The following is a 24654-nucleotide window of genomic DNA, read 5'->3' as shown; positions in this document are numbered from 1 at the left end:
TGTAACACCACCAGCGCCAATCAGGCCAAATCTAGGGGATTGGATAACTTTTGTCCACCATGAGAACAGAACTTAGCGATCCAGTGACATAAATATGCAAACCGGAAACACAACCATCCCCAACAATCACATCAACTCTGCAAAAATATAAAAAATGACGTGAAGAATAGTGTCAGGTTGAATGTCTAGGTAGGCAATCGCACCAGAGTTCTCTGCAAGAAACAAGACCTAGCGAGAAATTGACCAAGATGATGTCATTCGATAGCCCATCAGACATAATTTATTTAATCTAAATCCTAACTATTATAATTAGACTGGACGATGGAGGATCTCCTGATCCTTCTCATCATCGGTGAGGCCACCGCACGAGGGGAACCAAGGTTTATGGTGGTGCTAAAGATGACCTACGGCAGCGGTCTTTAGAGGCCGTGGCAAAGAGAGAGAAAAATGACCGTCGCTGTGGTTCGGAGCCCTTGGCTCAATGTCATAGCACGAATTAAGAAGAGAGATAAATAAAGACGATAAACGTCCAAAGCTCTCTATTGTTTCTCCTCTCTGACCCCTAGCTCCTGATAATCCTTAATTGATAATAATCTGCTACGTCCAAAGCTCTCTATTGTTTCTCCTCTCTGACCCCTAGCTCCTGATAATCCTTAATTGATAATAATCTGCTAAAAGGGGGAAAAAAGAGAGAGAGAGAGGGACGCCTCGTAGGAGAGTGGGATATAAGACTTTCGTCAGCGCTGGGCCGAGCTATGTGAAGCGTGGCAATCAATAATTAGAGTGCCCAAACGACTGCATGCACACTGCTCGCTCATTCAAAAAGCTCTCTGATGGATCCGATACTGATGGAGGCCGCCTCGTCATTGTACCCTTGGTTGCAGGAATCCATCAACAGAAACATTATCTGCGACGAACAGCACTGCACCCGGACACTTATCATCTCACGCTCTCCGACCCCACTGCACCGGCGGATCACGTCGGGACACGTCGCTTCTTCTCCCCGGGGCTGTAGGGCGCTACAGCCACCCACGAATCAAGCCCGGATCTGCCGCGCTCAACCAACTCAAAAGGCCCGGAGGGATAACAAGTTCAGAAGCACGATGCAGAAAACCAGACCGGAAAAGGTGGGACGAGAACGATGAACAGCTCGCAACCAACGTTGTTCGCTCCCTCCCCGCTCGTTTCGTATCGCCGCGTGGGGCCCCGGCCCGGCCCCCACTGCCCTGCCCTGCTTCCCCCTATATATACGAGCCATGAAGCCTTCGCTCGCCACATGCACTCGAGCTCGAGCGGTGAGTGACCAGTGTGGTACTGGTAGAGCTTCGGGCCGGCTACGGGTACATTGCTCTGCTTCTTGGCAATGGTCGTCCTCGACGCGAAGCCGCCGCCCGGGGACGCCGCGTCCTTCTTCGGCGTGCCGGCCGTCGACCTGTCCAGCCCCGGCGCGGCTCTGGCCGTCGTGGACGCGTGCGAGCGGTTCGGTTTCTTCAAGGTCGTCAACCACGGCGTGCCAACGGGCGTCGTGGACCGGCTGGAGGCCGAGGCCATCAGGTTCTTCGCGTCGCCGCAGCCGGACAAGGACGCGTGCGGCCCCGCCAACCCGCTCGGGTACGGGAACAAGCTCATCGGCCGCAATGGCGACATGGGGTGGCTCGAGTACCTCCTCCTCGCCTTCGATGGCGGCGGCCACGCCGCCTCGGTGGCCAAGGCCTCCCCTGTCCCGTCATCCTCGCTGCGGTGCGGTAACCAATCAATCAGCAGACAACTAGTGTCAGTGGAGGGCCGCGCGTGCGTGCGTTTCTAACGATGGGTAGGTACTGTGTGTGTGTCTCGCGCGCGTGCGTGCAGGGACGCGGTGAACCAGTACGTCGCCGCCGTGCGGGGCCTGGCGACGTCGGTGCTGGAGGTGGTGGCGGAGGGGCTCGGCGTGGCGCCGAGGGACGCGCTGAGCGCCATGGTGACGGACGCGGCGAGCGACCAGGTGTTCCGGATCAACCACTACCCGGCGTGCCCGCTGCTGCAGCGCCTGCCGGACTCGTGCGGCGTCACCGGCTTCGGCGAGCACACGGACCCGCAGCTGGTGTCCGTGCTGCGCTCCAACGGCACGGCCGGCCTGCAGGTCGCGCTCCACGACGACGACGGGCGGTGGGTGCCCGTGCCGCCCGACCGCGACGCCTTCTTCGTCATCGTCGGCGACTCGCTGCAGGTAACCACCGTGCCTGCCAAGACGTACAGACCAGCACCCGTGCCATGAACTCATGGCATGCACGGGGGGTCGTCGTCGTCGTACGCAACGCACGCACGCCGGCCGCAGGCAATGGATTGACCGATGCATGTGTACGTGGTGCGACAGGTGCTGACGAATGGGAGGCTGAAAAGTGTGCGGCACCGGGTGGTGGCCAACAGCCTGAAGCCGCGGGTGTCCATGATCTGCTTCGCGGGACCGGCGCCGGCGCAGCGGATGGCGCCATTGCCGCAGCTGCTGGTGCACGGCGAGCAGAGCTTGTACAGGGACTTCACATGGGGCGACTACAAGAAGGCTGCCTACCGATCGCGCCTCGGAGACAACCGCCTGGACCCCTTCCGCATCCAGTGATAGTCGCCCACACCGTCGTCGAGAGATGGTTGGTTCGAGCACGCAGTTGCTTCTGCCATCGACCCCAACAGCTCTGCTCGATCGGGCTCTAGCCGGTGCATGCCCCCGCCCCCCGGAGATCACTGGAGGCCACCAGGAGCTAGCACTGATTGCTTCATGGACCAGGAACAAGGGCTAGCCGGACGTACGGCTTGCTATATGTAGGAGTAGGTGGGTAGGGTTGGATACGGCCACACGGGGACAGGTGTGCTCTGTTCTGTTGGATTCTTATTCCTCTTCCATGCATGCCTTGTGGTGCCAATACCAACTGTACAGTTGCTGTGGTACTAGCTAGCTAGAGAGAGCTTTGTTGTATTGGCTCTCTGGGCTTGATGCTGTGTCAATGTTATGAGTGCTTTCTATATATGGTATGCGATCTTTTCACTGTTTCTTGTACTGACGAAATGAATGTCTGAATTGAGGAAAGGATGGGGGAGTACTACGTTTGGTTTGGGACAAATTTGGTAATAGAGGCAGAGAGCTATCCAAATATAGCAACGACGCATGTTCTCTGCCCAAATATACCAAGGGCGGAGGATTTGTTTGTCCATCTTTGTTGAAGCGTTCTTGTGTTCAGTCCCTTTTGTGTTTCCATTTATAGTTGTCTGGCCATGTGTGATTCAGTGCACCGATGGGCTTCTTCACCTTAGGTCGGCTCCTTCTCCCAATCACTATGGATCTGTTTGGTTGCCGGCATAACCTCTTACCTAGGCCCTCGTGGTGTAGTCCATCCATGTTTGGTTACCTGCATAGGCTCATATGCAGGATGCCAGGGGCGGCTGCGGCAGGCAGCGGTGAGCGGGGCGGCGGTGTGCGCGACGAGGAGGCGGCGGCGCCTGAGGAAGAGAAAAGAATAAAAGAGTTTAACCCTAAACTTGTTTGCCTTTCATTGATAATTCTCCCTCATATATGTAAGGGGGTTTACAATATGCTAATGGGCCTGGTCTCAACTGAGCCCATAACCCTTCTCTACTTATTATAATCAAATTCTATCACAACTAGGCCTTAACCCCTCCTTATTTAATTATTTCATTAGCCACTTTGGCGTCGTCTCCTGCTATATGTCTTTCCACTGACCATGACAGGTTTAGAACCATTTGTGATAATGGTAACTTCTTCAGATTAATAGATAATAATCTGTTGGCTATAGCTAACCGACTTGCGGTTTGCTGAAACAAACAAACACCGTGTGATTATCTTCATTACAGCATACATTACGAGCTTTGAACTTAGAAGTACAGGACCACTCAGGCACTCAGCAATGTTCTTCTTCGCATAATTTAGCAGTAAAACTGAAATCGACAATCAGTAAGCCGTAACACACGAAGACCCGACAGACACAACAATGAGCTTATTTTGGGTTTATACCATCTTGGCTAATTAATACTTATACATACCTTAGTAAGACAACATTGTTAGGTTGATCTCCATCAATTTGGCCCAACGGTCAATTGGGCCCTTGACTCGCGCCCTGATCGGGGACGCCCAGCCGCTCTCCTGGCTGGTGGGCCCCCGTCGCGCAGCGCTATGTAAAGGAGGTGGGGGCTGGGGCTCGAGACAAGAGGTTCATCGTAGCCGCTAGCCCCTCACCGAGTTTCCTAGCCCTAGTCTGATCTAGAGGGCGTGCTATGAGCGACAAGAAGCTCCACTGCCTTCACCGCCGTCACCAGATCAGGCCCGCTCTGCTGCTACTTCATCGCCGACGCCGTGGCCGCAACTGGAGACTCGAGATGAGGTACATCATCATCAAGTTATATATCCAAGTCAAGTTTACCCACTGATCTGCTCCTAGAGGTACTACAAATTCTAACATTGGTATCAGAGCCAAGGTTTTCTTCTAGTGTTGAGATCTAGTTTGGGGTAGATTTAGAACGAGAAAGGAAAGGAAGGGGATTCTCCTACCAGGGAACCGCACACACCGTTACCACCGCCGGCCATTGCCTCGATGCTGTGCGGGAAGCCACCCCGAGCCACTGCGGGCGCGAGGAGCAACCCTAACCCTAGAAGGAAGGACGGATAAGGGAGGGACCTACCCGGTTTCTCGCCGTTGTCACCATCGCCGTTGCGCGGGAAGAGACCCGCGACGCTGGGTCGCCGGCGCGCGAGCTCAGGGAGCCGATGCGAGGCCACTCGACGGCGGGCGCGCTCACCCACTGGGAGCACGCGCTCCGGCGATGGGCCCACGGCGGCGACGCACTCCTCCTCCGACTGCCTTGTGCTGCCACTTCGGACGCCGCCGGTGAGAGAGAAGAGAAGGGGAGAGAAAGAACTGAATGGAAAGATCTAGGGTTTAGGGCGAGCCCACCGCAGCGCATGTTGGGTATTAGGGCACCGTCGCCCAGACCGCTCGACGGCGGCGAACTCTGCCTAGGGCGAGCGTGCGCACCGGCGAGGGGACCGATGGTGGTGTCGCTACGCTGCTCTCTTTCTCTTTTGGCTACGGCGCTGTGGCGATGAGAGAGAAAAGGGAGGAAGAAATGACGCTAGGGTTAGGGTAGAGCCGGCCGCGGCCGTTGATCAGGATGGATGGCTCATATCATTCGAACTGAAATCAGCCCATGCGGGCGAGTGAATTCTCGGCCCAGGCCTAGATTGCGGCCTGGGCGCGGGGGAGCGGGCGCGCGCGCCGTACTGAGCCGCCACTAGGCCACGCACTGCTGCTACAAAGTGGACCGTTGTAGGGTTGAGATGGCGGACTAAAGGGGGGTGAACTTATTTGCATATCAGTCATCTAGTGCCACTTGAGCGATCTAACTGTGCGATGTTGCTAGAATCAAGTGGTGTGGTAAATTGAGTGACTAATCCTTTGAAAAATATTTGTAAAAATGCTAACACACTTGCACTTGGTGGTGTTGGCACATTTGCAAAGGGGAAGAAGTTGAAGTTGTTGTGGATCAACTTAGAGAAGAGAAAAAGGTTTTCGCTGTACTCCAAACTATAGGATGGTCCTTGGATTGGAATACTATTTTGATCCATTATGATTTGGATTAAGTATGTATGTTGGATGTGTAGACCTCTGAGTAAGCTTTCCAAAATATCCAAGATTATCGAAATCGGAGTTCTGAGCTAAGAGTTATAGTCGTTTTAGCGCTGAAAGGTCTGTGACCGGACTCTACGATATGCGCGCCTGGTCAACACCTGCAAGTCCAGTCACAGAGTCTGGTCAGTGTTTTTAACACGTCCAGGAGCGATCGGACACACGGAGAGTCTGATCAGTGATGACCAGGCACGTCCAGTCATAAAAAGAGCTCTCTAGAACCTCTCTGGAAGTGACCGGACGCTGATAGAGTCGAGTCCGGTCATAGGATAAAGGTGAGTCCGGACAATTGTGTAGAAATGCGTTGGTAACCGGACTCGGACTCGGCGCGCCCGGTCGTTGGACCTAGGCCCGTCCGTTCAAGGGTATGCGCATGGGGGAGCTAGCCGTTGAAGCCCAACAGTTGGCTTCAAAAGGAGGGGACATGTGGCGTCATCCTAGCGACCGGACTTTGTGACCTGCGTGTCTGGTCGTTATGACCTACGAGTCCGGTCAGTTCGAAAAGTGCCTAGTGAAGAGGTACAACAGCTCTATTTTCTTGTGGGTTATAAAACCAAGCATTGGTCGGCCTTGGGCTAGCTGTCGAGCACCCTTGAGCCTTGGTGGTTTTTGTAGGTGTGCTTATGAGCCCTCTAACTTGAGCTTGATAGTGTTCATCCAATCGAGTGAGTGAGCGATTCTAGTGTGATTTTATCGTGAGGTTGCATCGAGTGGCACTAGGTGATCGAGTTATAAGCCGGTGGTGCTTGTTACTTTTAGAGGTTGCTATCTTCTAGATGGCTTGGTGGTAGTCTCCGTTGAAGCACGCAAAGAAGATTGTGCGGTGCTCCGGAGAAGTGATTGTGAGGGGGATTATGCTCCCCCGCGGGAACCGCGAAGAGCAACTATAGTAGAGCGAGACCCGAAAGATGACAAGTGGTCTGGCTGGGTCAAGTGCTAGAGCTTGTGGTAAGCACTCCACGTGGGAGAGTGTGACTTGCGGATCACCACTAGCAAGAGGACCAACGGTAATCTTGGAGCTTGTCTCAACGGGGACTAGCGTGTTGGCAAGCACGTGAACCTCGGGATAAAAATCATCATGTCATCCTTGTATTCCTGTTGGTTTGTATCCTCGTTACACAAGCTTGTATTTACTTCATTTATATTGTACTTGTGTAGTTGCTCTTTGTAATTAGTTAGCTTGTGTAGCTTGCTAGTTACTTTCTTGCTTGTGTAGCATAGAAGTAGCTCCCTTGCGTGACTAATTCGGTTTGAGTAATCTTGTTAGTCACATTGCTTAGTTTGTGTAACTAAGAAATTTGCGCTCTATAGTTTGGCTTGTGTAGCCTTGTTATTGAGCATTGCTAGTGAGCTTAGGTGGCTTTGTGTTTTTGCTCACTAGCATGTGTAGGATGTCGACGAAATATGGTTGGCAGTCTACCTAGGGGTATGCCCAAGGAAGTAGATTATCGGCAGATAGGTGCGTAAGCTACGAACGAGATGGTGACGCAAGACAGACATAAGGTTTTATCCAGGTTCGGTCGCCGTGAAGGCGTAATACCTACGTCCTGTGTCTAATTGTATCACTGTATGTAAATGAGATCTAGATGGAACGTGATGGATCCCCTCCGCTAGGGGACCCCTACCTCTCCTTATATACTCTAGAGGAGGTAGGGTTACAAGTAAAGTAGCCTATTTGGTACTATACAATATCTTACGGTGCACGCTGAGCAGCGCTGTGCACGCCTTAACCTTGTGGGCCGGGCCACCCCTAGGGGCGTAGCCCATGTCTTGGGGGCCATACCCCCATAGCTAGTCCCCGAGCCTGATAGTAGGTGACGCAGTCATGTGGTGCCAGGGTCATAAAGTAGAAGACCAGCCGAGCAGGTAGCCAGTCCCCAGGCGTAGCCTCGAGATGAGAACAAGCACATTCACCGCGAGGTAAAGTGTGCCCACTTAGTCCCCGAGCCTGCTGGAAGATGAAGAATAAATCTTGTAGCAGGGTCAAAGAAGTCTGAAAGCTTGCCAACGTCGTCTGGCATGCGCGTATCAAGACCCCAGACGTGCTGCCTAAGATCAGCACCCTGATCTGAATAGCATGGAGCAGCTTGATAGCACACCGACGAGACATAGCAAGATCCGAGCAACCAGGGAGTCCTCAGCGTAGCTGGCAATGTCCGAGCACCGAAGAGCGAGGAGTCCCCGGCGTCGCTGGCGATGACCGAGCACCGAGGAGTCCCCGATGTAGGCAGCGATGTCCGAGCACCGAGGAGTCCTTGGCGTAGGTGGCAAGGTGGCAATGATCGAGAACCGAGGAGCGAGGAGTCCTCGACGTCGCTGGCGATGTTCGAGCATCGAGGAGCGAGGAGTCCCCGGCGTCGCTGGCGATGACCGAGCACCGAGGAGCGAGGAGTCCCTGATGTCGCTGGCGATGACCGAGCACCGAGCAGCGAGGAGTCCCTGACGTCACTGGCGATTACCGAGCACCAAGGAGCATGGAGTCCCCGGCGTCGCTGGCGATGTCTGAGCACCAAGGAGCGTAGAGTCCCCGGTGTCACTGGCGATGACCGAGCACCGAGGAGCAAGGAGTCCCCGGCGTCGCTGGCGATGACCGAGCACCGAGGAGCATGGAGTCCCCGACGTCGCTGGCGATGTCCGAGCACCGAGGAGCGTGGAGTCTTTGGCACCGCTGGTGATGTCCGAGCACCGAGGAGCATGGAGTCTCCGGCGTCGCTGGTGATGACCAAGCACCGAGGAGCGAGGAGTCCCCGGCGTCGCTGGCGATGTCTGAGCACCAAGGAGCATGGAGTCCCCGATGTCGCTGGCGATGACCGAGCACCGAGGAGCGAGGAGTCCCCGGCGTCACTGGCGATGACCAAGCACCGAGGAGTCCCCGGCGTAGGCGGCGATGTCCGAGCACCGAGGAGCGAGGAGTCCCCGGCGTCGCTGGCGATGACTGAGCACCGAGGAGCATGGAGTCCCCAGCGTCGCAGGCGATCTCCGAGCATCGAGGAGCGTGGAGTCCCCGGCGTCACTGGCGATGTCCAAGCACCGAGGAGCGTGGAGTCCCCAGCGTCGCTGGCGATGACCAAGCACCGAGGAGTGAGGAGTCCCCGGCGTCGCTGGCGATGTCCGAGCACCGAGGAGCATGGAGTCCCCAGTGTCACTGGCGATGTCCGAGCACCGAGGAGCGAGGAGTCCCCGGCGTCGCTGGCGATGACCGAGCACCGAGGTGCGAGGAGTCCCCGACGTCGCTGGCGATGACCGAGCACCGAGGAGCGAGGAGTCCCCGGCGTCGCTGGCGATGTCCGAGCACCGAGGAGCATGGAGTCCCCGGCGTCGCTGACGATGTCCGAGCATCGAGGAGCGAGGAGTCCCCGGCGTCGCTGGCGATGACCGAGCACCGAGGAGTCCTCGGCGTAGGCGGCGATGTCCGAGCACCGAGGAGTCCTCGGATTAGGTGGCGAGGTGGCGATGACCGAGCACCGAGGAGCGAGGAGTCCTCAGCGTCGCTGGCGATGTCCGAGCACCGAGGAGCGAGGAGTCCCCGGCGTCGCTGGCGATGACCAAGCACTGAGGAGCGAGGAGTCCCCGGTGTCGCTGGCGATGACCGAGCACCGAGGAGCGAGGAGTCCCCGGCGTCGCTGGCGATGACCGAGCACCAAGGAAGGAGGAGTCCCCGGCATTGCTGGCGATGACTGAGCACCGAGGAGCGTGGAGTCCCCAGCGTCGCTGGCAATGTCTGAGCACCGAGGTGCGTGGAGTCCCCGACGTCACTGGCGATGTCTGAGCACCGAGGAGCCTAGAGTCCCCGACATCGCTGGCGATGACCAAGCACCAAGGAGCGAGGAGTCCCCGGCGTCGCTGGCGATGTCTGAGCACCGAGGAGCGTGGAGTCCCCGGCGTCACTGGTGATGACCGAGCACCGAGGAGTGAGGAGTCCTCGGTGTCGTTGGTGATGACCAAGCACCGAGGAGCGAGGAGTCCCCGGCGTTGCTGGCGATGATCGAGCACCGAGGAGAGTGGAGTCCCCGATGTCGCTGGCGATGTTCGAGCATCGAGGAGCATGGAGTCCACGGCGTCGCTGGCGATGTCCGAGCACCGAGGAGCGTGGAGTCCCCGGCATCGCTGGTGATGACCAAGCACCGAGGAGCGAGGAGTCCCCGGCGTTGCTGGCGATGTCCGAGCATCGAGGAGTGTGGAGTCCCTGGCGTCACTGGCGATGACCGAGCACCGAGGAGCGAGGAGTCCCCGGCATTGCTGGTGATGACCGAGCATCGAGGAGCGAGGAGTCCTCGGCGTCGCTGGCGATGTCCATGCACCGAGGAGCGTGGAGTCCCCGGTGTCGCTGGCGATGTCCGAGCATCGAGGAGCGAGGAGTCCCCGGCGTCGCTGGCGATGACCGAGCACCGAGGAGTCCCCAGCGTAGACGGCGATGTCCGAGCACTAAGGAGTCCTCGGCGTAGGCGGCGAGGTCCAAGCACCGAGGAGTCCCCGGCGTAGGCGACGAGGTTCGAGCACCGACGTAGCTGACGACGTCCATGCGGTGAAGTGTGCCCACTTAGTCCTCGAGCACGAAGTATCCGTGCACCGAGGAGTAACCGGCGTAGCTGGCGATTAGTTCGATCAACTGGTCGGCGACGGAGTCCATGGACCAAGTGGTCCGACCAATTGATCGGTGGAGAAGTCCGAGCACCAGGTGGACGATGATCCTGCAATACAAACATGTAGAACGAGTAGTACATGATGTAAAAATAAATGAACTCTGGAGAAAAAATAGCGTATGTAGCTCGACGATCAATTGGAGCGAAGATGTATTTATGTTTAATATAAACCGCCCGAACAGTTAGTGTGTAGCTGAGTCTCTAGCCCTAGCTAACCCATAGTCCATAACGTCGAGCGTGGAGCACATGCACATGTAGGAGGAACAGGCGTGACCAAGGAGCCGATGCCGACCACCCATAACGCAGAGGGCAGACGCTCGTGCATGTGTAGGGAGGAGCCGGAGACAGGGCCGTCTCTGGAGGCGTCCGAGCATCAATGTGACTGTTCGAGGGTTCGCCTTAGACTTAGCTGTATGTCATCTTTAAGATGGTATACATGAAAGAAAAATGTTTGGAGAGCAAACATAGAGAAAATAGCTCGGAAAAACATTATGGTGATATACGAAGATTGGAGAATATTTAGAAAAATATTAAAGCATCACTTAGCTTTAGATAGAACATCTGGTCGGCGGCGTATGGCATTATCTGGTCAGCATTGACGAAGTTGCCCGGTGCTTGAGCTTTCCGAACTGTCATCATGGCGGCAGTCGCGGTTGTCATGGCGCCGTTCTTCGCGGCGATCATCATTGTGACACGGTAGGTGGTTGGAGTAAGTAGTCCGGGCGACGTCGTCCTGATCGATGGAGTCGAGCAGGTCGGTGTTGTCGATCTGCCTCCCTTTGTAGCGAGGAAGCAAACGACGGGTTGTCAGTGTGACTGAAGACAATGCTGGTGTGGTCGGAGCCAGATCCAACGTGGTCGGAGCCATAGCTGATGCTGGTGAAGAAGTGATCGATGCAGATTGGATCTGCGCCTTCTCCATGGTCATGGCGATGAAGTTGTCGGAGCCAGTGCTCTAGGTGATCTGGCCGATGGTGAACGTGAGGTCGTTCAGCGTATCCATAGAACCGAGGATGATGACCATCTTGTTTGTCTGGGGAGCAGTATGCACACCCCCTACCTGGCGTGTCACTGTCGACGAAATATGGCCGGCAGTCTACCTAGGGGTATGCCCAAGGTAGTAGATTATCGGCAGACAGGTGCGCAAGCTACGAACGAGATGGTGACGCAAGACAGACACGAGGTTTTATATAGGTTCGGCCGTCGTGAAGGCGTAATACCTACGTCCTACGTCTGATTGTATTGATGTATGTAAATGAGATCTAGATGAATCGTGATGGATCCTCTCCGCTAGGGGACCCCTACCTCTCCTTATATACTCTGGAGGAGATAGGGTTACAAGTAAAGTAGCCTATTTGGTACTATACAATATCTTATGGTGCACGCTGAGCAGCGATGTGCACGCTTTAACCTTGTGGGCCGGGCCACCCCTAGGGGCGTAGCCCATGTCTTGGGGGCCATACCCCCACATAAGAGCTCCCTCGTTGCTTGAAGTACTAGTGGCATATGTTTGTGTGACCTTGCTTTTAGAATTGGTTAGATGACCTCTAGCTAGCCCAGCACCTTTGTTGTCTAATTAGGATTTTTATAAGGTGCTTGTGAACATCGATAGAGGGGTGTAGTCTTGGCTAGATCGATTGTTTTAATTTCGTATTTGTTTTGGTTAGCCGACGCGATTAAATTTAGAAAGGACTATTCAACCCCCCCTCTCCTCTAGTCTGCCATCTTGACCCTATAGCCGCACACTGTTGCTGTGGACTAGGCCATGTACTGTTTCGTTAGGTCAGACTGAATGAATAGTAAACACAGAGTTTTTGTTCTATTATTTTTAGATGCAGATTTTTGATGTTTTTTATCTAGTTTAAATCTCCGTCAAAATTTAAACCAGCGGGATAATTTTTTTAGAGAGTAGATAAGTACAGTAAAATACTTCTGAAAAGTAGATAAATTATTTTTTTATGTTTCCGCTATAAAGTTTAATATTGATTATCTTCCAATTAAATTCGAATCAAAGGAAGAATTTAATTTGAAGAGCAGTTGTATTTAATAAATTATGATTATGTTCATCCACTAATTAAATTAAAACTAATGAGAAAATTTAAATTAGGGGAGTAGTCCAGTTTGATTATGTTAAATTATGTTATTGTTATTTTTTGGCCAACGTTGATGATAACAATATTATAATGAGTTTAAGTTTAAAGTTTAAATCTCTGATAAATTTTACACCAACATGGTGAATTTTTCAGAGACTAAGTAAGAGGCAAAGAAATGCTCCTGAACTAATAGAATATATCTTATGTTTTTGCCGCAATGATGTTGATTATCTTCTAATTAAATTTGAATCAATGAGAGAATTTAATTTTGAAGAGTAGTTATATGTCTTTAAGTTAATTTATGAATTTTATGCATTAATTCTATTTTCTACCCAACGGTGATGTAGAATTAATACAGAAGCACCTCGTATGTTTTAACCATCGAAATCACTAGGCTGCAAGTCAACAGGGCTGCAATGCTAGGGTATGTGAATGAATAGGCTTGAATAAAGCCGTTTCAGGACTGTTTTTGTTAGTTTATAAATTTTCTGATTAAATTGAAACCAACAGAAAGATTTAATTGAAAAATAAAGAATAAATGAATGTTTTAGTTGTCATAACTAAGTTTTTGTTACAGTAAACTATGTATATATTTATCCCGCATGGGAGAAGCTTGGTATAGTATTTATGCTAGTCAATCCTGTATGGCGGGAGAAGTTTTATGATGAATCATATGTTTTTGTATCCCGCATAGCGAGAGAAGTTTGGGTAGTTCTTATGCTATCCTAATATTGACCATGACGTAAATAGAAATGCACCATCATGGTCAATACTTATCAAAAGACAAGGAAAATATGCAAGCATGACTTGCAAAAGTACAGTTAATAAAAGACCTCGTTGACTTCTTAAGTGGAATGAGTAAAGTGTGCTCCTATATGGATCAAGAAATAACTTTATTTACATGACATAATCATGTGAATAAAGTAAGTCATAAGTGTCTCTTCATTCACAGGCTTTCTAAATAGTTCAAGTGTCTCTTCGTTCATAGGCTTTCTAAATAGTTCTCGAAATTATGGTAGTAAAGTTCATGCCACATTTCGAAGGGGAGAATTGTGAGATCAATTAAGAGTAAGAGAAAAGATCAATCAAGAAAGATGAGATAAAGATTTTGATGAATGTGACCATCGGTCATAACAATGATACCCCTAAACAGAGAAATAGCTAAATTTTTGGACTTTTTAAAGTTCTGATAGGAAGATAGCGTAGACAGCCTCAAGGATATTAAGGCGGTGCTTAAAGCGCCAGATATGGTTTTAACAGATTAAACTCAAATAAGAAATTTGAAGATACACTATCTTTATAGAAGATGGGATGATCTTAGGGAGCATGGTATGTAGCGACCTATGACTTGAAGAGAAGTGGGCCGCATGCCCACTCCAGTGATTCAAGAGAAACAAATTTCTCAATACCTGTTGATGTTGTATGACTTATACAACAACTGTTGTTAGCTCTTCGAAGAAGATGAAAAATATAAACAAGGATCTTGTAATACAGGAGCCTGTAGAATCAATTGCCTCTTGGCAATGAAGAGCAACAACAACCCCATATGAGAGTGCTAGTAGCTGAGGCTCCAGAAGTTCTCAAAGAATTAGTAAACTAGTTTTCTGATGACTATGAAGTCTATGTTAGTGAAGAAGTTCAAATGGAGGGTGATACCACCTCATTTGAAGAAGCCGTGAGAAGCGTTTACTCGTCTAAATGGCAAGAATCTATGAAAGCTAAAATGAATTCGATGAATACCAACGATGTATGGGACTTAGAAGAAATTCCTAATGGAGCCAAAATAGTAGGCTGGGAAAGGTTCTACAAGACAAAATGTGACTCCAAAGAAAATGTGGAAAGATATAAAGCATGACTTGTAGCAAAAGGCTTTACGCAAAGAGAATAAATAGATTATGATGAGAGTTTTCTCTCAAGTCTCATGCAAGGATTTTTTTAGAATCATAATGGTGTTATTGGCACATTACGATTTAGAGTTACATCAGATGGATGTAAAGACGGCATTCCTCAACAGGGATTTGTATGAAAACGTTTATATGACATAACTCAAAGGTTTTGTCATGGAAGAAAAAAAACGTATGGGATGCCGCCTGTAGAAATCCATTTATAAGTTAAAACAAGTCTCTAGACAGTAGTATTTGAAGTTGATAAAACAATGAGAAAGTTTTGGTTTTTAAAGAAAATGAGAAGGACAATAACGTTTATGCGAAGCTCAGGAATGGAAAATTCATTTTTCGCATCCTATGTATAGATGACATCCTACTCACTAGTAGTGATGTTAGTCTGCCATTGGAGAAGAAGTTATTGTCCTCAGGTTTCAATATGAATGATCTTGGTGAAGCCTCATTGGTTCTAGGAATTGAAATTCACTAAGTTAGATGAAATAGGTATTAGGACTATCGCAAAGGCATACTTAGAAAAAGATTCTAAAGAAATAAAGTATGCATACGAGTAAACCTATGCCTACTCCTATAGTCAAGGGTAATAGATTTGAAAACTTTTAGTGTTCCAGGAACCGATATGAGATCGATCAAATAAACATGGTTCCATATGTTTCAACTATTGGAAGCTTGATGAGTATACAAGTACCTGTAAGAACTTACCCTGACGTAGTTTACGTATCCAGGATATTTTGGTAGAAGTCTAGTTCAGATATAGATCACTGGAATGGAGTTAAGAATGTCTTGCAATTTTACAAAGTATCGTAGGCCTCATGCTGAGTAAGAAAGAACAAATACTCTCAAATAATTGTGGGTACAAATGTTAATTTTTGGCGAGATGTGTAGTGAAATCCGAAGTAGTTGTTAACACTCGCAGTTGGATTATTATTGTGAAAAAGCTTCAAAGAAACAGTTGTGGTGTCATCAATGATGCATACTGTGGGGGTATTAACCCCTATACCCTTACAGCTAGGCTTGGGCCGGCCCAGACCAGTGGGTCTAGCCCACTAGAAGACGATGCGTGGCCCGGCCAATCTGTTCGGAGTCCCGCGCAAGGAATCAAGGCAGATTTAGAGATCAAGCAAGATCCTGGTCGGTTAGAATAGGAATCCTTATCCGGCCACCTATGGCAATTATAACTAGTTAGGATTAGTTTCCAGATCTGTAACCCTGCCTCCTGGACTATATAAGGCGGGCAAGGGACCCCTCTAAAAACATCTCTCATTGACATACAGCAATACAATTAGACGCAGGACATAGGTATTACGCCTTCATGGCGGCCGAACCTGGATAAAACCTCATGTCTGTCTTACGTCACCATCTTGTTTGTAGCTTGCGCATCTGTCTGCCGATAATCTACTACCTTGGGCATACCCCTAGGTAGACTGCCGACCATATTTCATCGACAGTGGTGCGCCAGGTAGGGGGTGTGCGTACTGCTCTCCAAGCGAACAAGATGGTCATCATCCCCGATTCCATGGCTACGCTGAACGGCCTCACGTTCACCATCGGCCAGATCCCTAGACCACTGGCTCCGACGACTTCATCGCCATGACCACGGAGGAGGTGCGGATTCAATCTGCATCGACCACTCCTTCACCTGCATCGGCTATGGCTCTGACCATGGTGGATCTGGCTCCGGCCATGCCAGCATCGTCTTTAGCCACGCCGACAACCCGTCATCCGCTTCCTCGCTACAAAAGGAGGTAGATCGACAACACTGACCTGCTCAACTCCATCGATCAAGTCGGCACCAAACTTGCTGAAACCCTAGCTCTAGTAAGTTCGATTCAAAGTCAACCTAATGAGCAGGTAACCACTACCCACAATAGATCTACCCGACCAGCTCAGGCCAGTCATCCTGCATGACTCGGTATGGATCTCATGGTCACATCTACTCCTGAAGGGCGCTCCATTCATCGCCGGCCAGCCCCCGCGACAGGTCTCTGGCTCTCTGAGTATGAAGCCTCGATGGAGAACTACCAGGCCCAGCCCTACGGCCCGCGCAACTTCGTCAACATGGTCCATATTGAGGATTATCAAGAAGGATCGGTCCACACAGTTCAAGAGGGTGGCTCAAGCTCCTCGTCCGGCATAGCATCTAATGGCTCCATCCACACCGAGCTCTAGCATCATGATAATGAAGGCGTTGAATACGATCTGGATATCCCAGACCATGCCCCAGGGTTCCCATGATTCCCATCCTTCCCACTAAGGTGAGGAGACTTGATCAATGTTATCAGTAATGACGAACCACCAGCAGTTGGCAAAACAGAATAAGAAAGGCTAGCACGTGAAGCATGCAATATTGACCAGTTTAATCGCTGACAAATCGAAGTCGAGGCAGAAGAGGAGGCACGACACATAAGGGTCCAGCCACGTGACCTTAACAATGCCTTTGACAGGGTGGGGGACAAGCAGGCCATCAGGACTCCAAGCGCCAACATAGCTGTTGCTATGGCAACAATGCAATGACTACCCAATACCCCGAAACCCAAGCAGTTCGTGATAATATACAAGCTTACCTGACGGCTGCTATGGCCTAGACCGTAGAGATTGTAAATCAAGCCCGAGCTCCATCTGTCTCAGTTGAATCAAGCCACAGCCGCCAGTACTCAAGTCGCTCACAGCCACCCAACCAACGTGGCTCACGCAACAACGACCCATCAGACAACTATTAAGGCGGAAACGGTGGTCATGATGGTGGTCGGGACGACAACCGCCGCGACTACCGGGAAGACAACCGCTGAGACAACCGCGATAATCGCCGTGATAACCGCGGTCATAGGGTTAACCAGGGTGGCAACCAGGATCACTGTGATGGCAATAACGATCTCCGCCATTACCTCGGAGAACATGATCTGCGTGATCACATTAACCAAAGAGCCAATGATCGTGCATCCCACAAAAGCTATTGCCGTATGGAATATGATACTACCCATGGCCCTCCGGGTTTAAAATAGTTTACTCCACACCTTCGCCAAGTCATATGGCCCAAGAACTTCAAGCTCGAAAAACTTCAGAAGTACGATGGCAAGGAGAACCCTGAATCATGGGTCATGCTCTACGAAACCGCGTGCAGATCAGCCATGGCTGATGAGCACGTCATGTCTAATTACTTCCCAATCGCCGTCGGCCATGCAGGCCACCAATGGCTGGTCAGCTTGCCGGTGAACTACTTTGATTCTTGGCAAGAGCTCAAGCAAGCATTCATCGACAACTTCATTGCTACTTGCGAGCAACCTAGCAACACATATGATCTGCAGCGGATTCGAGATCGCAAAGATGAGCCACTGTGCGAGTACGTCCGAAGCTTCTCGGAGATGCGCATCAAGGTCCCGTCAATCTCCGACAATGAGGCAATCAAGGCTTTCATCACTGGTCTCCGCTTCCACGATGCCCTAAGGGACAAGCTCCTCCGTAAGAGACCTAAATCAGTCACAGCGCTCCTAGCCACTGCTAAAAAATATGCAGATGCCGATGATGCTAAAAAGATAATCATCAAAGAAGCAGCAAGGGTTCCACGCTCTGACCACCCTCCACACCACGACAACTACCGCGGCAACCATGGTCAGAACGACAATTTTGATCGCCGCAACCAGCGCAACGATTCCCACGACCAACGTAATTAGCGGCGTAATCGTCATGACGATTACAGGGGGAAGCGTGCTCGGGAAGACGATGGCGAGGTCAACACCGTTAAAAAAGGTGGCGGATGTCGCAACTACGAAGAGGACTACGCCAAAGCATTGAAAGGACCCTGCCAGCTCCATCCTAAGTCAAACCATACCATGGAGAATTATCGTGTTCTCAAATCTATCTACACGCACCAACAGGCTCCGGATACATCCGACAAGCCTAACAACGCAGGGGAGCAGCGCAACGAGGACAACGACGATGAAGACGTAGATCCCCGTCACAAGTACATCAAGCCAACCGATCGTGTCCACACCATCATTGGGGGCAAAGTGTCCATCGAGACCAAATGAGAATGCAAGCTGCTCGCCTACGCTTGCTTGAACATGGCCAACGCCGACAACCTCATCGCCGATCCGTGGCTCCCTCCTTGGTCTCATCGCAAGATCTCCTTTAGTAGAAAGGACCAATGGGTTGCGATACCTGAGCCAGGGTGTTTTCCTCTGGTTCTTGATCCCTGTATCAACAAGGTTCAGTTCAACAGAGTGCTGATTGACGACGGCAGTTCCATCAATACACTGTTCAAGAATAGTTTGCCAGCGCTAAAGATAACCCAAGCTGATCTCAAGCCATACGAGGCATAGTTCTGGGGTGTTCTCCCCGGACAGAGCTCCACACCTCTTGGGTAGATCATGCTACCTGTGCAATTTGTACCCCAGACTACTTCCGCACCAACTACGTCAACTTCGTGGTCACTGACTTTGAAGGCACCTACCATGCTATCCTTGGTAGACCAGCGCTCACCAAGTTCATGGCCATACCTCACTATAGGTATTTGGTGCTCAAGATGCCTACTAAGAAGGGGGTTCTAACTCTCAGGGGCAATGTATACATAGCTTACACCTGCGAGGATGACAGCTTCAAAATAGCAGAGGCTCACGACCTCTCTATTCGCATGGCCGAGACCATGCTCGACGCCAAGAAGACCCTAGCCGACCACCTAGAGATCCTAGAGCTCGAGGCCCCATGCAAGAACATCAAGTCCAAAGAGCACAAAGCGATCCAGCTGGTCAATGGTGATCCTAGCAAAATAGCCCTTATTGGGGCCAACCTGGATCCTAAATAGGAAGACATGCTCGTCAGGTTCTTGAGGAGCAACATGAGTGTGTTCGCATGGAAACCCGCTGACATGCCTAGTGTACCTCGGAACTTGATCGAGCACTCCTTAAATGTCGATGGCAAGGCTAAACCTATCAAGCAGAAGCTATGATGGTTCGCTCATGACAAAAAGAAGGCTATTAGGGTAGAAGTTATACGGCTTTTGGCAATCGGATTTATCAAAGAAGTGTATCATCCGGAGTGGTTAGCCAACCCAGTTCTTGTACGCAAAAAGAATAATGAATAGAGAATGTGCGTTGATTACACTGATCTCAATAAACACTACCCTAAAGACCCTTTCTGCTTACCTCGCATAGAGGAGGTCATAGATTCAACTGCTGGTTGTGAGTTGCTTTCCTTTCTCGATTGCTACTCTGGTTATCACCAGATCGCTCTCAAAAAGGACGACTAGATCAAGACATCCTTCATCACGCCCTTCGGCGCTTACTGCTACATGACCATGTCGTTCGGGCTCAAGAACACCGGGGCTACCTACCAACGCGCCATACAGGCCTGCCTCAAAGATGAGATAAAAGACGACCTCATCGAGGCTTATGTTGATGATGTAGTTGTTAAAACCAAGGAAGCATACACCCTTGTTGACAACCTTGAACGTACCTTTGCAGCTCTTAACACATTCCAATGGAAATTAAACCCAAAGAAGTGTATCTTTGGTGCTCCATCTGGTATATTGCTTGGCAACGTCGTCAGTCACGACGGCATACGCCCTAACCCAGAGAAGGTAAAAGCTATCTTGGACATAAAGCCGCCCAAAAAGGTGAAGGATATTCAGAAGCTTACCGGATGCATGGCTGCCCTAAGTCGTTTCATATCAAGATTAGGCGAAAAAGGACTACCGTTTTTCAAGCTGCTCAAAGCATCCGAGAAGTTTGAGTGGTCGGAGGAAGCAGACGCTGCCTTTACACAGCCAAAACAATTCCTTACATCACCTCCGGTCCTCACTGCTCCCAGAGGAGACGAAACCCTCCTGCTTTACATTACGGCAACTAATCGAGTGGTCTCCACTACCATGGTGGTCGAGCGCGACGAGCCTGGCCACGTCTATAAGGTACAGCGACCAATTTATTTCATCAGTGAGGTGCTCAATGAATCCAAGACCAGGTACCCACAGATTCAGAAACTGATCTATGTCATACTAATCACATCCCAAAAGTTGAAACACTACTTCGACGGATATCACGTAGTGGTCATGACTGAGTACCCTCTAGGAGACATCATTCGCAACAAGGATGCAAATGGGCGCATCATCAAATGGGCAATGGAGCTATGCCCTTTCTCCTTGGAATTTGCAAGTCGTACTACAATCAAGTCTCAGGCACTTGTCGATTTCATCGTCGAGTGGATAGACTTAAGCACACCTGCCTCTCAGGGGCCCAACGAGTATTGGAAGATGTACTTCGATGGCTCTCTCAATATCGATGGCGCAGGAGCAGGAGTCCTTTTCATGTCACCATCCAAGGAGCAGCTCCGATACGTCCTCAGGATTTATTTACCGGCATCTAATAACACCGCTGAGTACGAAGCATGCCTACATGGTCTACGCATTGCGGTCGAGCTTGGTGTCAAACGTCTCTATGTCTACAGAGACTCGGCTCTGGTCATCAACCAACTCAACAAGGACTAGGATACGACCAGCAAAAAGATGGATGCATATTGCAAATCGATTAGAAAGCTAGAAGGCAAGTTCTATGGCATCGAGTACACACATATGGTCTGGGACAAAAATCAAGCAGCAGATGCGCTGTCAAAGTTAGGATCATCCTGAGCCAAAGTCCCACATGGCGTATTTGTTCAAGACCTACTCACGCCTTCCATCAAAGAAGAAGATCCTGCGGTCGACAAGCCTCTAGACCAGCTATTGGTGGCTACAGTTCCGGCGTTAAACATCACCGAACCACCTCCGACCACTAAGGAGCCTGACTAGAGAGTACCTTTCATCAAGTACCTGATAGATGGTAGCGGTTACACTGATCGGACAGAAAACAAACGTCTAATGCGTCGTAGTAAGTAGTATCTGCTCGTCGATGGCAAATTGTGGCGCAAGAACGCGAAGGAGGAAATCTTGATGAAGTGTATAACCTAGGAGGATGGTGAACATCTCCTAGACCAAATCCACTCTAGCTCCTACGGCAACCACGCGGCCTCGAGAACGCTGGTTGGCAAGGCTTTCCGAGCAGGGTTCTATTGGCCGTCAGCCGTAGCCGATGTAGAGAAGCTAGTCCGCCATTGTGAAGGTTGTTAGTTCTTCGCCAAGAGAATCCACGTACCAGCACATGAGATTCAGACAATACCAGCCTCTTGGCCCTTTGCATGCTGGGGACTAGATATGATCGGGCCTTTCAAACCGGCCCCTGGGAAATTTACATGCGTCTTTGTGCTGATCGACAAATTTTCCAAGTGGATAGAGTACATGCCCCTGGTCCAGGCATCTTCAGAAAAGGCTATCACATTCATCGACCAGGTCATCCACCGCTTTGGCATACCCAACAGCATCATCACTGATCTGGGTACTCAGTTCATCGGGAATGCTTTTTGGGATTTCTGCGCTGAAAGGAGCATAGTAGTAAAATACGTCTCGGTGGCGCACCCTAGAGCTAATGGACAGGTCGAGCGGGCAAATGGTATGATCTTGGATGCACTTAAGAAGAGGATGTACAGAGAAAATGACAAAGCTCCTGGAAGATGGCTCAAAGAGTTACCAGCCGTGGTCTAGGTCTTAGAACCCAGCCCAGTCGCAATACCGGCGTATCACCATACTTTATGGTTTATGGCGCTGAGGAAGTGCTCCCAGCAGATATAGCCTTCAGATCAGCATGGGTAGAGAACTTTGATGAAGACAAGGCCAATGAAGTATGGGAGCTAGAAGTGAATGGTGTAGAAGAGAAGCGGCTCGATTCTTGTGTACGTATAGCCAAATACCTTGTTGTTTTGCGCAGGTACTACAACAAGAACGTCAAGGAGCGGTTCTTCATGATTGGGGACCTGGTCCTGAAGTGGAAGACGAATTAGGCTGGCGTCCACAAACTAGCAACCCCATGGGAAGAGACCTTCATGATCAAGGAGGTTACATGACCAACATCTTATAGGTTAGCTCACCTAGACGGTACAGACGTACTCAATTCATGGCACATCGACAAGCTTAGGTGTTTCTATGCTTAACTACTAAGATATGTACTCCTCTTGTACTTTTGATTTAATTCAATAAAGCTATTATGATTTCTCCGACCACTCTAATGTGTCACTTCGAAGTCTATTGTTATTCTAACTCAACCAGTTAAAACCGACCACCATTCCTTCTTGGGTTTTTGGAGCAGGCCCTATCTCTTGTTCTTCCCAACACGTGCATGGGATCCGCTCTCTACGCTATGGGTGATCAGCAGGTCCTCTCTGGTTTGACTTGTGTGTGTCTACATGTGCACAAGCTACGCACCTCACACTCCGACCATAAGACAAACTAGGGCCATACAAACCTTTCAGGATGACGTGTCGACTAAACTGGTACAACTAAACACAACGCTAACATGTTCTCACTTAGTTACACCAACACGATAACCAAGCTTAAATACGTTTTCTATAAAACAAACAAGCTTATGCTGATATACAGTTACATTATTACAAGCTTGCCTAAAAAGGTCCAAGTTTACAATAACACAACTACATCTTCTTCCACAGCTATAGCCTATACTATTGGCTGGTCGGGGCACGTGGCACCTGCTACTCGCTGGGCCTGACATCGTGTAAGGGTCTCGGGGACTCTGGCATTGATCGAGCTAAAGAAGATGGCCCCGCCGATGCCTGGCTGGTCGAGACCGTAGGCTTCGTCGGTTGGCTTAAAAATGACGGCGCTTCCAGCTGACTTGTTGATGGCGTTCCCTGTATAGGTGGTGTCGCGCCTCCACATAGGTTAATGTCACCAATTATTTTCGCCGACAAGTCCAGCTCGGTCATCCGTAGCTCCTCAGCCTTGTCTAGATCTACCTCCTTCAGGTATCCAGTCTCTAGGCGCTTGAGATCGATCAAGGGGTAGTGAGCACATACCATGCTTAGCACATGTGCGCCTGTGTACTCACCCGCCTCCTTCACGAACTCCTGGAACCATCCCTATGCCTTTCGGCATCTCTCGATCAATCCCAGCTGTGGCGTCCTTGGCACGTCCTCTGCCAGCGTCGGATCGATGAGGTTAAGGACTAGCAAAATGCCCGTTGCCACCTCCTGGCACCGGTTTTTCAGGTGTCACGATCCTTGGTGATCTCTTGGCACTGTGCCTTCCAGCCGTCATGGTCTTTTATCACAGCCTCCAGATGCTTCTTCGCATTGATTTTTATAACTGCAAACCGTACATGCTGTTTAGACGCTATATTACGCCAAACTATGGTAGGCAACAAAAATGAGCAAAGGGGTTTAGAAAACTTACCTTTTAGCTCCTCTGTCATCTTGGTCGTGTAGTCCCAGAGCTGCGACTAGTCTTGCGCCAGTTTTCTATTGTCCTCTTTCAGGCGATCACACTCCACGACCACACAACTGTTCTCCTCTTGGAGACGGACCACTTCGGCTTCTAAGCCTGCACTACAGCTGTTACTACCAACAACGCAACATCACTTGTTAGTAGTCGTTGTGATAAAGTGGCTACTTACTTGTTCTTTTCCGCTCTTTATTACTGAGCTGGACGACCAGGTTCTGGTTCTAGGACTCTTGCACCGTCTTTTCATGGTTGGCGGCTTCAAGTCGCTAGCGCAAGCGTTCCACCTCCACCATCAGCTCCTTGTTGCTGGCAGCGATCCCCTCGATCTGGTCGAAGCATTTCTTGCGGTACCTTGCGGTCTTCATTAAGTCCTATGTGCAGATTGCTAAGTAAGACAGCTGCGACTAGACAGCGAGATCAGAGGGTGAAGCGAAGCTTACCTGCACTTCCGTCACCAGCCGTTTCGCCGCCCATTCAACTTTCTTGGTCTCTTCGACCTCTGGGATTTCCTCATGGACAACCCATTGGTCGTTCTACCAACGCGACACATACACATGTTGTCGCTTGTCCTACGGACAGCCCAGGACCTCCTCCACTTCGTCCTCTTTGGGCTCTTCTTCGGGTCTCGGTGCTAGTCCAGCGTTAGCAGCTTCTGCGATCACCATGGCCTTCCCATGGGCTATAGCATCGACAAACATGGTCTGTGCTCTCACCTCCGGCCGCTGCTCCTCGGTCTGTTCTATTATCCTTAACGCTGAGGTGTTGCCCTCAGCAGGTTTAGCGCTCGGAGCACTCGTGCTCGGCTCGGCTCTTCCCTCGACCCCCTGCTCGAGGATTATTGTCTAACTGTTTGTTTGCTGAGGCCCCGATGGATCTTCTGCTATGGGTTCCTCGATGGTCGGCCACTGGGCAGTCTGCTCTGCATTTATTAGTGGTGCCACGCCGCTTCCGGCTAGCTGGTCCAAACTTTCGGTGGACACTGAGCTAGTACATCCGAGATAAGTTCAGAAGGCAATCATATTCAAT

The 24654-nt window shown here is 50.5% G+C and overlaps 1 protein-coding gene across 1 annotated transcript; it reads left to right on the top strand.

Annotated features, from left to right (window-relative positions):
* The first annotated feature begins 1363 nt into the window (after window positions 1–1363).
* Window positions 1364–2743, top strand: LOC136511170 (gibberellin 2-beta-dioxygenase 3-like). Its single transcript, XM_066505349.1, has 3 exons — window positions 1364–1740; window positions 1852–2209; window positions 2357–2743. The coding sequence occupies exons 1-3, from the start codon at window positions 1364–1366 to the stop codon at window positions 2597–2599; spliced, it is 978 nt and encodes a 325-aa protein (XP_066361446.1). The 3' UTR covers window positions 2600–2743.
* Window positions 2744–24654: the final 21911 nt, after the last annotated feature.

This window comes from Miscanthus floridulus, chromosome 16 (genome assembly GCF_019320115.1).
Source record: "Miscanthus floridulus cultivar M001 chromosome 16, ASM1932011v1, whole genome shotgun sequence".
Taxonomy (NCBI): Eukaryota; Viridiplantae; Streptophyta; class Magnoliopsida; order Poales; family Poaceae; genus Miscanthus; species Miscanthus floridulus.
This window is presented reverse-complemented; position numbering and strand designations above follow the sequence as displayed.